This window comes from Salvelinus sp. IW2-2015, linkage group LG1 (assembly GCF_002910315.2).
Source record: "Salvelinus sp. IW2-2015 linkage group LG1, ASM291031v2, whole genome shotgun sequence".
In the NCBI taxonomy this organism is placed as follows: domain Eukaryota; kingdom Metazoa; phylum Chordata; class Actinopteri; order Salmoniformes; family Salmonidae; genus Salvelinus; species Salvelinus sp. IW2-2015.
The window spans coordinates 25,036,427-25,051,917 of NC_036838.1; the positions used below are offsets into that span (position 1 = coordinate 25,036,427).

General features: G+C 44.4%; 1 protein-coding gene and 1 long non-coding RNA gene across 3 annotated transcripts in view; both read left to right on the forward strand.

Moving 5' to 3' along the window:
• The window catches only part of LOC111963518 (mucin-13-like), an 83,372-nt gene that overhangs the window by 24,383 nt on the left and 43,498 nt on the right, over positions 1-15,491 (forward strand). For both annotated transcript variants that reach the window (XM_070443448.1, XM_023987026.3), the window contains exon 7: positions 1,189-1,242. In XM_070443448.1, the coding sequence (XP_070299549.1) occupies positions 1,189-1,242 (54 nt within the window). The remainder of the gene's footprint in view (positions 1-1,188; positions 1,243-15,491) is intronic.
• LOC111963525 (uncharacterized) overlaps positions 8,234-15,491 on the forward strand; it is a 9,964-nt gene continuing 2,706 nt past the window's right edge. The window contains exon 1 of the long non-coding RNA XR_002877253.3: positions 8,234-8,272. This is a non-coding gene — a long non-coding RNA (uncharacterized lncRNA). The remainder of the gene's footprint in view (positions 8,273-15,491) is intronic.

The following is a 15,491-nucleotide window of genomic DNA, read 5'->3' on the forward strand; positions in this document are numbered from 1 at the left end:
TTTCTCTATGCATTATTGTTTACATTTTGTTCAGAAAAATAATGGCCATCGAGACACTCACAGGGACTGAGCTCCTCTCGTGGTCAGATCAACGTTCACCTGCTGTGGTCAACGTGAGATGTTTCTACTACGCTATTGGTAGTTCTTCCCCATCCTCTCACAGTGACCCTGGCTCAGTCACTGTCCAAGGTAAGCAGGTTATTTACATAATTGTAAATATGACCCTGCTTTTATATCTTACCATATTCTGAGATACAATCAGCAACAATACACTAACCTGCAACAATATAATTRTGATTTCAAAGACAATGTTTCACAAAATGATTTACTGTCTTTTTACAATCTAGAAGTAATTTGAAGTGATGAATCATGTTCTTGAAATGCTCAGGTCTGTTACACATGAAGATTTTATGTACATACTAATCTGTTGAAAATGAGATTGACATACTGTTTCCCTCTGAACTCACAGTCCCTCCTCAGCTGACAGTGAGTCCTGACGTCATCAGGGATACAGACACAGTTCAGCTGAGATGTCACACTTCTCAATCTACCTCTGTGTCTCAGTGTTACTTCTCCATAGAGGAAAGACAACATTTCCAACATACCACATCCTGTCATCAGTCACTCACAGGGACCAAGCTGCTTGAATGGGCAGGTCGTGGTCCAACCACCAAGGTCAACATGAGATGTATCTACTATGATGTAGAGATGTCTATCTACTCTCCTTACAGTGACCCTGTCTCAGTCACTCTCCTGGGTAAGCAGGGTATGTATTATTATACCCCAGTGTTTTTCTATTCTGGTTCAAGATTAACACACCAGATTATTTTATATTATTTATATAATATACATTTTAAATACTGACTGAAGCAATAGGAGATTAAGTTATACACTTTTAGATTTTAGGGTTAATTAGGCCAACAACACCATGATAATCAATAATACGATCATTAATAAAATGCTAATTTCATTAATATGTGTTTTCTCAGTGGGTTTGACTCCAGGTCCTAAATCTACTTTGCCTCCCAGCACGACAGTGAGTCCTACAGAAGGTGTGTTGGGCCTCTAAATGACCATCTCTGCAAATACCAATTATACAGTCAATGGTTTAGATTACGGGCCTGTAAAATTAAGAGACCAACATTATGTAATACCTTATTCTTGTGTAATTATATTGCTTCCCACTAGTTTCGACTGTTACTTCTACTTTGACCCCAAACACCACAGTGAGATCAACTACCAGTAAGTAGGCCCACTAATTTTAACTTAAATGTAGATTCTTTGTCTAACATTGAATTCCTAAAGTTCATCTGATTTATGAATGTGACCCATTCATAGCTGCTATGCTAAATTTCAGGTCCAAGATTTGTGTATTTTAGTCCTGAGTCGGTATGTATGACTTCTCTCTTTCTGCTTATTGAATATGACCTTAGACTCTTAAATTAATTTAACATTTGTTCTTTGTGTAATCTCCTTCTCATAGGTTTTGCAGCTTCTCCTTTCGACCCCCAGCAACGGCAGTGGAATCCTACATCAGGCTGTGTTGGGTCATTCTTTCTCTTTGTTAGGAAAAAGGACTAAACAAATAGACTAGTTATTTATTTTACTCAGGTTTATTACTCCCTAATGTTCCCCTGGATTAAAAACAAATAGGTTACATGCTCAATTAATAAATACAACTCATTTTAAATGACCGTTATTATTGTATAAATCAGAATCCAATAGAACTCTTTTGGCTTTGGCACCAAGGTTCGAACTCTAGTTCTAACTTGACAACTGACAACACCCAAAGAGTCCACATGATTTTAAGTTCCTAGTGGCGATAATAAGTTGTGTTTGTTATTACCTGTTAGTTAAACAGTCTCTCTCTTGCATGTGCCGCAGGAGAGTCAAAGCTGCAACAGAAAGCGTTCTGGGTAAGCTATCATCTTGCATCTAGAGGCTGACTACCTCGTCTTTTCTGAGACAAATATGAGACCACTTACAGGAAGGAAGTGAAGTATTACAATAAAAAATATTCCTATATTATTCTCAAGAAAATAAATGGTCTATTCTCCAACTCCCTTACCATGTTAGGGTCCATTGCAACTTGTTCAAGGAGGTGTTGATATCTGATAGAGTTTGGGTGGGTTAAGTACATCGCCAACTGACCTCAATTGGATTTAGTATGTGCAGTGCCGAGGCGTTGCTGGTTTGATCATTTGGCCTGCATGAGATGATACAGGCGATGTGCGACGATTCTAACTAAGTAAATATATCTTGAAGAATTTATGGAGAATAAACTAGTCGGTCAGAGTTTTTGGAGGCAAAGAAGGACCGTGCTATGGGCGGGTGCATATGTCCACTAACAGCATACCCTTTGTTTGCACAGGCTGTGTTATTGTAACCCCTGTTCCCAGCAGTTAAGAGGTTATTTTCTATGAACGCGCGAGCAGTTGAGAATTGCAATTCTCGGGCGAAAAATAAAAAGGTGGATACTTCGCACGTTCAGCGGAATTCACAGGTAGATATGCTATTGGTGGCAAGGGTACAACAGTTTGGAATATCAATAGTGAGAAACACGGAACTGGGACACGGAGGCAGCCGAGCCTAGCGGCACTTCCCTTGCAAGCTCATGAACACTTTAGTAGGTTACAACTGACCCTGCGACTAGTATGTCAATACAAGCATCCTCAACATAGTTGGAACATAGGAATCTCGCTTCGCATCTTGAAGAGACATTTAACTGCGGTGTTGCAGCAGTAAGCTTGCCACACTCACTCACCGAGCTTATACGGATGTGTATAGGGGGAGGCTGGAGTGTTGACTGGGGTTGTTGTTAGAGGTAAACAGAATCAACAGATTTCCGCCAGGTGGGTATCACCAAGCCGTTCCAGGTCAGCGCCTCACAGAAGATGGTCTCCACGCTAGCCATGTTACGAGGTCTCATACTAGAGTGGCCACACCGCCAACGATGTAGATCATGTTAACGCAGACAGCAGGACAATCATGAAGTGGCGAGACGATTCTATGAAGGTTCAATGGAAGGGATTATCCATGTGAAGCATTAGGGATGGGAGATGTAACCCCACCGGGCCGAGTCCCATGGTACGACCATAAGTCTTTTTCGTAAGGTTCCTGGGTTTGTAACAATAATGAGTGGCAAATTTATGAAATCTGTGAGGCATTAACTCTTTCTAATCTGCCTGAAGTTGTGTTTGTTTTCTCGATAAACAGAAAATAATGAACTACCTTTCTATTGGTGGTAATCACAATACAGAATTGGACTTGAGTATTCACTTTCCAGCAGTGTTCGACTGTATCTTCGCTACTTATTGACCCGTCCTGACATGAAACAGTTTGAAGGACCCAAAACTGGTAAGTAATGCAGCCCTTAACTGTTATCTAAAATTACAATGTTTATGGTTCACACTCCTAATTCGAGCTAAGCTCCAACAGGGTTTACTCCATAAGACTTTATTCATGGCTGCTTCGGTACGGTCAACTCTACTTTGTTGTACTTTTGCTTAGATAATGAACTGGCCCCGGCAGGGATTGCTGCCGTTTTTAACGGGTTCCCTAAGCCAAATTGTGTCATTCTGGTGTTTTTTGGTTTTGTTGGTTGTTTGTAAACTTGTTTTGTACATAAATGTTTATTCGGTCACCCGTCTCGTTTCGAGCCGCAAAAGAGCCTTCTGGACATCAAGAACAGCCATTTTTCTTTATTGAATTGAAAGGAGAAACATTTACGTTCTCCAGACCAAGGCCAAAGACCCTGTCATTGATGGAAAGAGATTCCGATATGGCGACGGAGGGTGCAGCAAGATCAGAGTTTTGGTGAGATTCGTCTGCAAGTGGATAATTCCTGCTTTACCATCCGTACTCTTATGTGTTTTCACCGAGTTCATGACTGACGAGAAACATGCTGGATCATAATAGCCAAGTTGGTAGGGTTTTCGTGCATCCAAGACAAGATTATACAATACACCTCCAGTAACGACGAGGTGGTGGTCTGGGTCTATTTGTGCAATAACACAACTGGTGCGCAATCTCTAATATTAGAGAAGTCGCCTAAGAGGTCATTGGCTCGCCTCGGGTATAATACTCTTCATTGATAAGGGACCACTGTTAGAACCTGACACTATTTACCAAGAGAGTTTATCTATATTTTTTGTAGCTGTCTATTTACCACCAGAAACCGATGCAGGCACTAAGCCCGCACTCAATGAYCTGTATAAGGCCATAAGCAAACAAGAGAATGCTCATCCACAAGTGGCGCTCCTAGTGGCTGGGGACTTTAATGCAGGAAATCTTAAATCCATTTTACCTCATTTCTACCAGCATGTCAAATGTGCAACCAGAGGAAAAAAAATCTCTAGACCACCTTTACTCTATACACAGAGATGTTTACAAATCTCTCCCTCACCCTGCATTTGGCAAATCTGACCATAATTCTATCCTCCTGATTCCTGCTAACAAGCAAAAACTTAAGCAGGACTTACCAGTGATTCGCTCATTACGGAAGTGGTCAGATGACACACATGGTAAGCTACAGGACTGTTTTTCTAGCAAAAAATTGTCAGGACTCCAGCCACCCAAGTCATAAACTGTTCTCTCTGCTACCGCATGGCAAGTGGTACCAGATCGCCAAGTCTATGTCCAAAAGGCTCAAATGGCTAACCAAACTATTTGCATTGACCTCCTTTTTTACTCTGCTGCTACTCGCTGTTTATTACCTATGCATAGTCACTTTACACCTTCCTACATATACATAAGACCTGAATTACCTATAGCTTCGTTATTGTTATTTTATTGTGTTCATTTTTTATTTATTTTTTTAATATTATTTATTTAGAATTTTTTGGCAAATATTTTCTTACTTAAAATAAACTGCATTGTTGAAAGTAAGTGTTTCATGGTAAGGTTGAATTGTAACTGTCACGCCCTGACCTGAGATATCTCTGTTTTCCTTATATTTTGGTTAGGTCAGGTCAGGGTGTGATAGGGTGGGTAACGTTAGTTTTTGTTAATTGTCTAGGGTTTTTTTGTGGTCAAGGGTTTTGTAGATCTAGGTGATTTGTATGTCTATGGTGGCCTGATATGGTTCCAAATCAGAGGCAAGCTGTTTATCATTGTCTCTGATTGGGGATCATGTTTAGATAGCCATTTGCCCTTTGGTGTTCGTAGGGTTCTTGTCTACTGTGTAGTTGCCTGTCATCACTCGTTTTGTATAGCGTCACGTGTCGTTTTGTTTTTTGGTTAGTTTGTTCAGTGTTCATTCTTATTATAATAAAGGAATGTACGCATACCACGCTGCGCCTTGGTCCGATCATACGACGAATGTGACAACAAGAAACCCACCATAAAAGGACAAAGCAGCGTGTTCAGAAGGAGCAGACATGGACATGGGTGAGATTTTGGACGGTAAAGGGATCTGATGTGGGAGAAATATTGGCAGGAGAGGATTGCCTTCCATGGAAGCACGTGGAGATAGCAAAGGAGGAACGGCAACGATACGAGGGGACACGGTTAGCACGGAAGCCCGAGAGGCAGCGCCCAATAAACAAAATTGGGGGTACACATGAGGAGATTGCTGAGTCAGGTTGGAGACCTGATCCAACTCCTCCGTAGCTTACCGTGGGGAGCGTGTAACTGGGTCAGGCACTGTGTTATGCAGAGATGCGCAGGTTGCTTCCAGTTCGCATTCATCGCCCGTTGCGCTCTATTCACTCCTCACATTTGCCGGGCTAGAATGGGCACCAGCCAGACGGATGGTGCCGCCTCAGCGCTTCTGGTCTTCAAGTACACCTCCTTGGCCATGATATCCTGTGTCGGCTCTCGTACTGTGTCTCCGGGTGCGTTCTGCACAGCCCAGTGGCATCCAGCCAGGACCATGTGCCAGCTCTATGCTCCAGATCTCCAGTGTCACCTCCACAGTCCAAAGGTCCTGTTCCTGCTCCTCGCACGCCCTGGGTGCATGTCTTCAGCCCGGTACCACAGTTCCGGCCCACGCATCAGGCATCCAGTGCGCCTCCACGTCCAGTACGTCCTGTGCCCGTTTCCCCGCAACTCGCCCTGAGGTCGTGTCCGTCAGCCCGTACCACCAATTCCGGCACCACCACCTGGCTTCCAGTAGCGCTTTCCACAGTTCCAGAGCTTCCGGCGACTAGTACCAGTCAGAGCTTCCGGCGACAAGTACCCAGTCCACAGCTTCCGGCGCAGTAACCTCAGTCAGAGTTCCGGCGACAGTACCAGTCTGGGCTTCTGGCGGACAGTACCCAGGTCTGGAGTTCCGGCGAAAATAGCCCAAGTCCGGAGCTCCCGGCGACTTGTCCCAGTCCGGAGCTCCCGGCGACGGTACCCAGTCTGGGAGCTTCCGGCGACTGTCCCCAGTGCGGAGCTCCCGCGACGGTCCCAGTCCGGGCTCCGGCGACGATCCGCAGTCCAGAGCCTCTGCGATGATCCACGGTCCGTTCTACAAAGGCGGCGGATCAGTGTAAGAGGGGGGGCTGTGTCCAGAACCGGAGCCGGCACACGAGGGTAGATGCCCACACCGGACCTGCCCCTACTGGTTCAGGTTTGCGGCTCGGGAGTCCGCACTTTGGGGGGTACTAGTCACGCCCTGACCTAGAGATCCGTTTTTTTAATTTTTGGTTAGGTCGGGTGTGTACATAGGGTGGATACGTTAGTTTTTGTCATTGTTAGGGTTTTTTGTATGTCTAGAGTTTTTGTAGGTCTAGGTGATGTTGTATGTCTATGGTGGCCTGATAGGTTCCCAATCAGAGGCAGCGTTTTATCGTTGTCTCTGATGAGGATGATTATTTAGGTAGCCATTTTCCCTTTGGTGTTCGTGGGTTCTGTCTATGTGTAGTTGCCTGTCAGCACTCGTTTTGTATAGCTTCACGTGTCGTTTTGTTATTTTGGTTAGTTTGTTTAGTGTTCATTCTTATTATAATAAAGAATGTACGCATACCACGCTGCGCCTTGGTCCATTCATACGACGAACGTGACAGTAAAACACTGTTGTATTCAGCGCATGTGACAAAACCTATTTTATTTTATATAAATAAATGTACATTTCTCTTCTCATCTCCTCACCAGGTTTGACCTCTCCTTTGCCCCCAGCACAGCAGGAATCCTACATCAGGTGTGTTGGTATCTTTAGTTAGTTACAACTGAGAAAAACTTATTTTTCTTACCCAGGTTTTGTATTTTTTTCAGCACAAATGTGCCTAATTACTAGAAAAGAGTTTGATTTGGATTGATTAAATCATCCATTAAGATGACCTTACTACAACTTGTTTGTTTATTGGTGTTTATGTGAATTGTGTGTTTAACTGTTAAAAAAACCGTCTCTATCTTGTATGGGAGGTCAAAGCTCCAAGACAGCGTTGTGAATTCAAACAGTAAAAGAGTGTAAGTATCCTTATTTAGTAATCCCACAGCAAAAATGCACTTGTCTTTTCTGCTAGCACTGACTTTGCTGATAACTACTTTGTTGATGGAAAATGTATTTGTTGTGATTGTGATATGTTGTTGCCTCACCAGCTATCTTAAGATGAATGCACTAATGTAGTCACTCTGGATAAAGAGCCTCTGCTAAATGACTTGTCGTGGAAATTTCCATCAGGGACACCTGAAGTCAATATGAAAAAATTATTTATCAGACAAGCTGGAGAGGTTCCAACAACTTAATGTACCATAGTACACGTGGTCGGGAGCTCCGCGGGAAGTCCCATTAGTTGTCTTATATCTGCTTAAAAGACAAGTTATATTTGCAAGATTTAGCTTATTCATATGAATTCATCATTAACGTTGGTTCATGCATGTGACCAACCAATACCTCACAAGGCTTCTTCTCTCTCAAGCTGAGACCTGAAACTGAGACACCTTTCGGTTTTCAAAAACATGTTCTTGGCACTGCCAAATTGCTTATACTGAGTAGGATTCCTCCCAGTCACGATCAATCAGCACTTGCATGAACCCAGTCAATTGGTTATTAAAAAGCACAAACATAACATTTTCCTTCACAGATCAAATGTAGAATGTTTAGCTAACTAGCTGTCTTTCTCACATATATGAAAACGGAAACGTTTACCAAACTAATAATAAAGTGGTATTCTAACACCTGTCTACCATTGAAGTATTTACATTTGGATTAAGAGCTAATGACCTCTCTCTGATGTCATCATGTCACCAAAGCGGGTGCAATTATGGCAGCAGCAGTGGGTATGCTTCTGGAGTGGGTGTGTTCTTGATGGGATTGACAGCTGTCTTCTCTGCAGGAGGACCAGTGAGTACTTCTGATTCTGCATAACAAATCATTGCAAACTTTTCCTTCTCATATTAATGTAAGTGCCTTTGACATGGGTTATCTTTCAACTCCTTTTGGTATGTTGTGTAGTGTAAGCTATATTCAAATCTTTCATTTAGCCTAATTTGTTTTTTCAGAGAAAACAATTCTCAGAGGTAAGAATTCCCCTTGTGAATATGATGCAGATTGTATCAACCTTTAGTTCTGTATTGTCCATGATGAGATGTTCTTACCACAACCTTCTGATACTTTTATGTTGTACAGACCTACAGCCAGACAGGATGATCACAGACAATGTATGTTCCAAACAAAATACATCAAACACTGCACACACTACTAACACAACTACACACATGCATGTACAAACACATATTCTAATTTCATTTTCATTTTGTTTCTGTGTAGTGATTTGGTGATGGGGCTATGAGCAGTGCAGGCATGTTGGATTCAAGGGATGCTGGGTCTATTCTCTCATCCCTTGTACCGTCCACATTTTTGCCCTCAGGTGAGTTTGTAACAGAAGGTCTTCTGTCCCTGTCTTCCTGACCTGGGACGTGAATTTGGGACCCTCAGACAATAACACTTAATCACCAATGCCAACCATACTAATTACATTTTTTAGTCAGAGCATCTTGAAGCGTGAGAACAGAGCTGTAAGTCTCCAGGGTGGTTTGAGTTCAGAGGAAGAATGTGATGACATCAAACCCTGTTATTTTCACTTCCTCTGACCCCCCCCCCCCCCCAGAAAAACAACCTCTTACTTGTGCTTTGTCTCTCTCTGTGAGTGCAGGTCCTGTAGCAATCTGCAAAGAAGATGTAAGTACAGCAAAAGTAATAACCTTTGTATAACAGTGGGGAACAAAGTATTTGAAACACTGCGATTTGCCCGGTTTTTCTACTTACAAAGCATCGTAGGGTCTGTGGTAATTTTTTATCATAGGTACACTTCAACTGTGAGAGACGGAATCTAATAACAAAAATCCATAAAATCATTGTACTGATTTTTAAGTAATTATTTTGCAATTTTTATTGCATGACATAAGTTGAGGGTGGAGGGGGGTCAGAAAAGCAGAACGTTAATGAAGCAATAGCGACATCACTGCACTTCTGTGAGCAACAGACACTGGACAGAAGGAACTCTGCCTAGAAGGTCAGCATCCCAGGTCGGCCTCTTCACTGCTTGACGTTGAGAGCTGTGTGATTTGCGGTTGACTATGTTAATGAAGCTGGAGGTTGAGGACTTGTGAGGTGTCTTCTCAACCTAATGTACTTTGTCCTCTGAGTGCTCGGATTGGTGTAGCTGGGGGCCTCGCCACTCCTCTTTTCTGTTCATGATGAGCCAGTTGCCGGCTGTTCTGTGAAGGCGAGTAAGTACACAGCGTTGTATGAAGATCTTCAGTTTTTTGTGCAATTTTCGCACTGGGAAAGCGCTGGCATTTCTCAGAACAAGAATAACTGACCGATTTTGAGCGCTGTGAATCGAAACCCATGAATGGCTGATGGCTGGCAGATACTCCAACTGGAGTCTAAAGCAAGGGCCAGTTTTAATTGCTTCTTTGAAGTCAGAACAACGTTTTTGAGCTGTTGCTAACATAATTGCAAAAGTGGTTTCTAATGCATGTCAATTACCTTTTAATTGATACACTTGGATTAGCTAACACAAATGTGCCATTGGAGCACGAGGAGGTGATGGTTGCTGATAATTGGGCCCTGTACGCCATGTATGATATTCGCATAACGAAGCGCTGTAAACGTGATTTCCCTCCTCTTGCGTCTGAAGAGGGATCGACCGAAAAAGCCAGCGGGTGAGTGATACGAGTGGATGGAATGTGATTTAAACAGACGAACATCGAAGTAGACTTGAATAAATTAACAAGAATAACAAAACGACTATAGACCGAGACCTGGAAAGTATTATAGTAACTTTACATATAACGTAAGAACGGGCATCGAACAGGATACAGACTAGAAAACGAACAGTTCCATGTGGTAACTAAACACTAACTACGGAAGCAATCACCACAAACAAACAGTGTGAACAGCCTTACCTAACATATGGTTCTCATAGTAGGAACGTAAAACACCTGCCCTGATTGAGAACATATCAGGCATAATGAGATACATGAACAACATAGAGACACATAACATAGAATGCCCACCCAACTCTACGCCCTGACCTATATCTAAACAAATACAAAAAAAAGGAAACGGTCAGGACGTGAACAGAACCCCCCCCCCTCAAGGTGCGAACATCGGCGCACCCACCTAAATTCTAGGGGAGGGTTCTGGGTGCATCTGTCCACGGTGGGCGGCTCTGCCCTCTGGATCGTTGTCCCAACCCCACCATAGTCAATCCCCGCTTCCGTGCCTCCTCTTAATGGCACCCTCCATTTAACCACTGGATTAAAGGGGCACACCGGACTGAGGGCAGCCCATGAGGGCACCCGGACTGAGGGCAGCTACCGGACTGAGGGCAGCTCCGCTGAGCGTGACTGAACGCGATCTTAGCAGATCCCTGGCTGACTGACGGATCTGGCAGATCCCTGGCTGACTGACGGATCTGGCAGATGCCTGGCTGACTGACGGTCTGCAGATCTTGGCTGACTTGAATTGGATCTGGCAGATCCTGGCTTGGCTACGCTCTGGCTCATGGCTGGGTCTCTGGCTGCTCATGGGCTGGCTGAGGCTCTGGCTGCTCATGGCTTGGCTGACGGGCTCTTGGCTGCTCAATGGCTGATGACGGCTCTGGCCTGCTCATGGCTTGGCTGACGGACTCTGGCTGCTCATGGTCTGGTCTGACGGAAGGCTCTGGCTGCTCATCTGTGACTGTATAGCGGCTGTTTTTCGTAAGCTGCTGGGCTGCTCCTGTCTGGCGGAAGCTTCTGGCTGCTCTGTCTTTGGCGGAAGGTTCTAGCGGCTCCGTGTCTGGCGGTACAGGCTCTAGCGGCTTCCTGTCTGGAGACGGCTCTGAAGGTCAGGAACAACGGTGCGGCTTTTGAAGGTCTCAGGACAGCCCGGCGTCTTTGAAGGTCAGTACAGAACTGGGCGGCTTTTGGAAGGCCTCAGTACAGATCGGGCAGTTCAGGCTGTCTCGCCTGGGCATACGTGCAGACTATGGCCGGCTGTAGATCGTCACTGTAGTTTGCCTGGTTGCGATGTGGTGCCGGAAGACTGGAGTGTACCTTTGGGCTAAGGACACCGCACCTTAATTGGCTAGTGCGGGAAGCAGCACACATGACTGCACAGGACTTCTGGAGACGCACAGGAGCTTGGTGCGTGGTGCCGGAACATGGTGGTCTCGTGTGGAGCCTGCACCATAGGGCTAGTGCGTGGTAGGAGGTGTTAAAGGCTTCTGGAGACCGCATCAGGAGGTCTTGGGCTGTGTGCCTTGGAACGGTGGTTACCTTTGGGGTGGAGACACACCATTAGGGCTAGTGCATGTAGGAGGGAACAGGCTTGGAGACGCACAGGAAGCCTGGTGTGCGTGTGTAGGCACTGGTGGTTACTTTTGGCTGGGCGGGGATGGTGTGCGCGGATATACCGGACCGTGCGGTGCGTACTGGCTCCTGAGACTCGAGCCTGCCCTTATCCTTCTTGGTTGTATGCTCCCGTAGCTCCGACAGTGCGGGGAGGTGGAATAACCCGCACGGGCTGTGTTGGGAACCGGTTGACCATCCATGCGTAAGGGCTGGTTTCGCCGTGTATTGCCGGCCGAGGAGACGGCACTGAGAAGGGACCAGACGTGTTGAAGGGGCCGGCTTCAAGGCCACCTGGCTCAAATGCCCATCTAGCCCTCGTGCGGGAGGTGAATAACCGCACCGGGCTATTGCACACGTACAGGGAGACACGTGCCTCTACCGATAACACGGTGTCTGCCCGTACTCCGCTCTCCACGGTAAGATCGGGAAGTTTGGCGCAGGTCTCCTACCTGGACTTCGCCACACTACCTTTAGCCCCCCCCCCCCAAGAAATTTTGGGCTTGACTTACAGGCTTCCTACGCGCGTCGTCGTTGGCTGCCTCCATTCGCGGCGTATCCCTCCTCACACTGCGCCAGAGAATCCCAGGCGGGCTCCGGCCTGTCTCCCTGGGTCGATCGGCCTCCTGTCGATCTCCTCCACGGTAGTGTAGTTCCAGATTTTTGTTCCTGCTTCACGTGCTGCCTCCTCATACGCCGCCTTGGCTTAGCCTGCCTCACACTCTTCACCGCGGGCGGCGAATATTCTCTAGGTTGGTGCCATGGTCCTTTACCGTCCAGTTATTTCTCCCATGTCCAGAAATCTCTGCGATCGCTTGCTGCTGCTTATTTCCCACGCCGGCTTGTCCTTTGTTGAGTGGGATGATTCTGTAACGGCTGTTTTCTCTCGTCTGAGGAGGGCAGCAGTTGGGATCGACAAAACGCAGCGGGTGATGAATACATATGAAATTTATTATAAACAAGCGAAACACCGAAGTACAACTTAATAAATTAAAGAATAACATAAACGACGTAGACCCACCCCCCCCCCCCCCCACCTGAAAGCATGAGAAACTTACATAAACGAAGAACGCAGGAACAGGAACAGACTAGGACAACCAGAGAACATCCCATGTGGTACAAATCACTGACAGACGAGACAATCACCACAAAACAAACAGTTGTGAGACAGCCCTACCTAAATATTGGTTCAATCAGAGAGAAACGTAAAAACACCTGCCCCTGATTGAGAACCATATCAGCGCTAAAATGAACAATGACCCAACATAGAAACAACACTAAATAGAATGCCCACCCAACTCACGCCTGACCATACTAAACAATTACAAAACAAGGAAAACAGGTCAGGCAACGTAGCAGCAGCTGTTTCAGCTACAATATAATTTACAACATTACAATGTCTACACTATATTTCTGATCAATTTCATGTTATTTAATAGATTAAAAAGGTTGCTTTTCTTTCAAAAACAAGGACATTTCTACGTGACCCCAAATTTAAACGGTAGTGTACAGTGGGGCAAAAAGATTTAGTCAGCCACCAATTGTGCAGTTCTCCACTTAAAAAGATGAGAGAGGCCTGTAATTTCATCAATAGTACACTTCAACTATGACAGAACAAAATTAGAAAGTAAAATACCAGAAATCACATTGTAGGATTTTAATGAATTTATTTGCAAATTAAAACGTGGAAAAATAAGTATTTGATCCCAGCTTCTCTGCAGGTCATTACTAAAGGTCCTAGGTTCTTGTGACTCATTTTGACTCCCACGGGGTGAGATCTTTGCGTCGGAGCCCAGATCCGAGGGAGATTACAGTGTCATGCGAAGGTCAGAGTCATGGTCTTTCAAAACATGACCCACCAAGCCGTGCTTCTTAACACCCGCTTGCTTAAACTAAATCCAGTTGCACCAATGTGTCAGAGGAAACACCATTCAACTGAGACCGGTCAGCCTGCAGGTGCCCGCCCCACAAGGAGTGCTAGAGCTGATGAGCCAAGTAAAGCCCCCCCACCAGCCAATCGGCAAATGCTGAGCCAATTGTGCGCCGCCCTATGGGACTGCCCAATCACAGCCGTCGTGCCAAACGGGATCGAACCCCAGGTGTAGTGACCCGCAACCGGTGCCTTAGACCGCTGCGCCACTCAGGAGCCATTAAAGAACATTCTAAAAGATTCCTCCCTTTTAATGCCGTACACTTGAGGACTCCATTGATCGTTTGATTGTCTAAATACAAAGTGCCATTGTGTAACTCAATTTAATTGTGACAAAACGATTATCACTCGATTTAGTCAATATTATTAAAGGGTAATTAACTAAAACGACCAAAACATTGTCATTGTGTTACTCTACTGGTGTCACTGTTACCATAATGGTAAACATGATTTAAAGTCATTAAGCTGCCATACCAGTTGATTTATAATGGGAAGATGTACAATACATTTAAATTAATACATAATCAACAAAAATGTATTAATGCCCAAATGCCACCCAATTCAAGAACGACCCTTGAACATTCAAGTTTCAAACCAACAGTTGGTTGATGCTGTTCCAGACAGACAGACAGACAGGATAAGAATCTATTTTTCTCTCTCTCTCTTCCAGGTGGATCAGGGGATACAGAAACTGATCACTTCTGTACCATCCACATTAATGCCCACTGTTGGAGTGGATAGCAGGCATCTCAAAAAGTACAGCACAAATAAAAATGATAGCCAAGTTTGTCTAATTCACCATCCACCATGTGAATGTGTTTCTGCACTTCTTTGAATTGTTCTACCATATAATTTATATGCAAAAATACTGTAGGCAAATTATCAAATTGTCTCTTTCTCTCTTGTGTCCGATTTGCACCCATGTTCAGCTCAATCCCCGACAGACAGCAAACTCATAGTGAAACCACAACTGTCACTTTCCCTAGCTACAGATCCAGAATACCCCTCTCATATAATGTCATATGTCTGTTCCGCTCAACAAGTTAAATGCTCGTCTCTCACAGGATGCTGTATATAAGCATGTCTTGAGTTTAATGGTCAGACCAATAAGACTTTTCTGTTAAACACCTACCTATCTCTTACGCCTGTCTCTGTGATTGTATTTGTATTTCTATTTCTCATGTTTTTTATTCTGATAAAATTGAGGTGGCTTAATAAGTATATTGGCTTTTTATTCATCTGTTTAGCTAATTCCATTAGGTGTCAGTTAAGCAAACTGTAAAACACACCAACTCCACCTTACACATAAAAGCAACTGTTGAAGTTGAACCAAACCTCAGATCACCTCAGATACATCAACAGACGCTAATGGCTATCATCTTTACCAGATTATTTAGATATGAAAACCCCAAACTACATAACAGCCTCTAAAATAACACCACATGAGAAACATATGAATGCTTCTGACAATTACTGTAAGCACCGTCAAGATGTCAACAGAATGTGTGTTGTTGAGTTACAGAGCCAGACATGGAGTCACAGCCAGAATATTAACTGTTGGGTTTGCCAATGCTGTACATGACCGTACTTATTTTTATTAAAGTTGTCACAGTCAAAAAGGCCTCAAATAAAACATATGAATTTACTCTGACAGTGAAGCTAATGCTTTTTGGTTTATTTGATATTTTAGGATCAAAATATAACTACAGAACTTTGGCTGATTGACTTCCCCCAACCTCATGATGTGAGACACTACTTGATAGTTAATGGACTTTGTGGTTTTCCGCGAGGA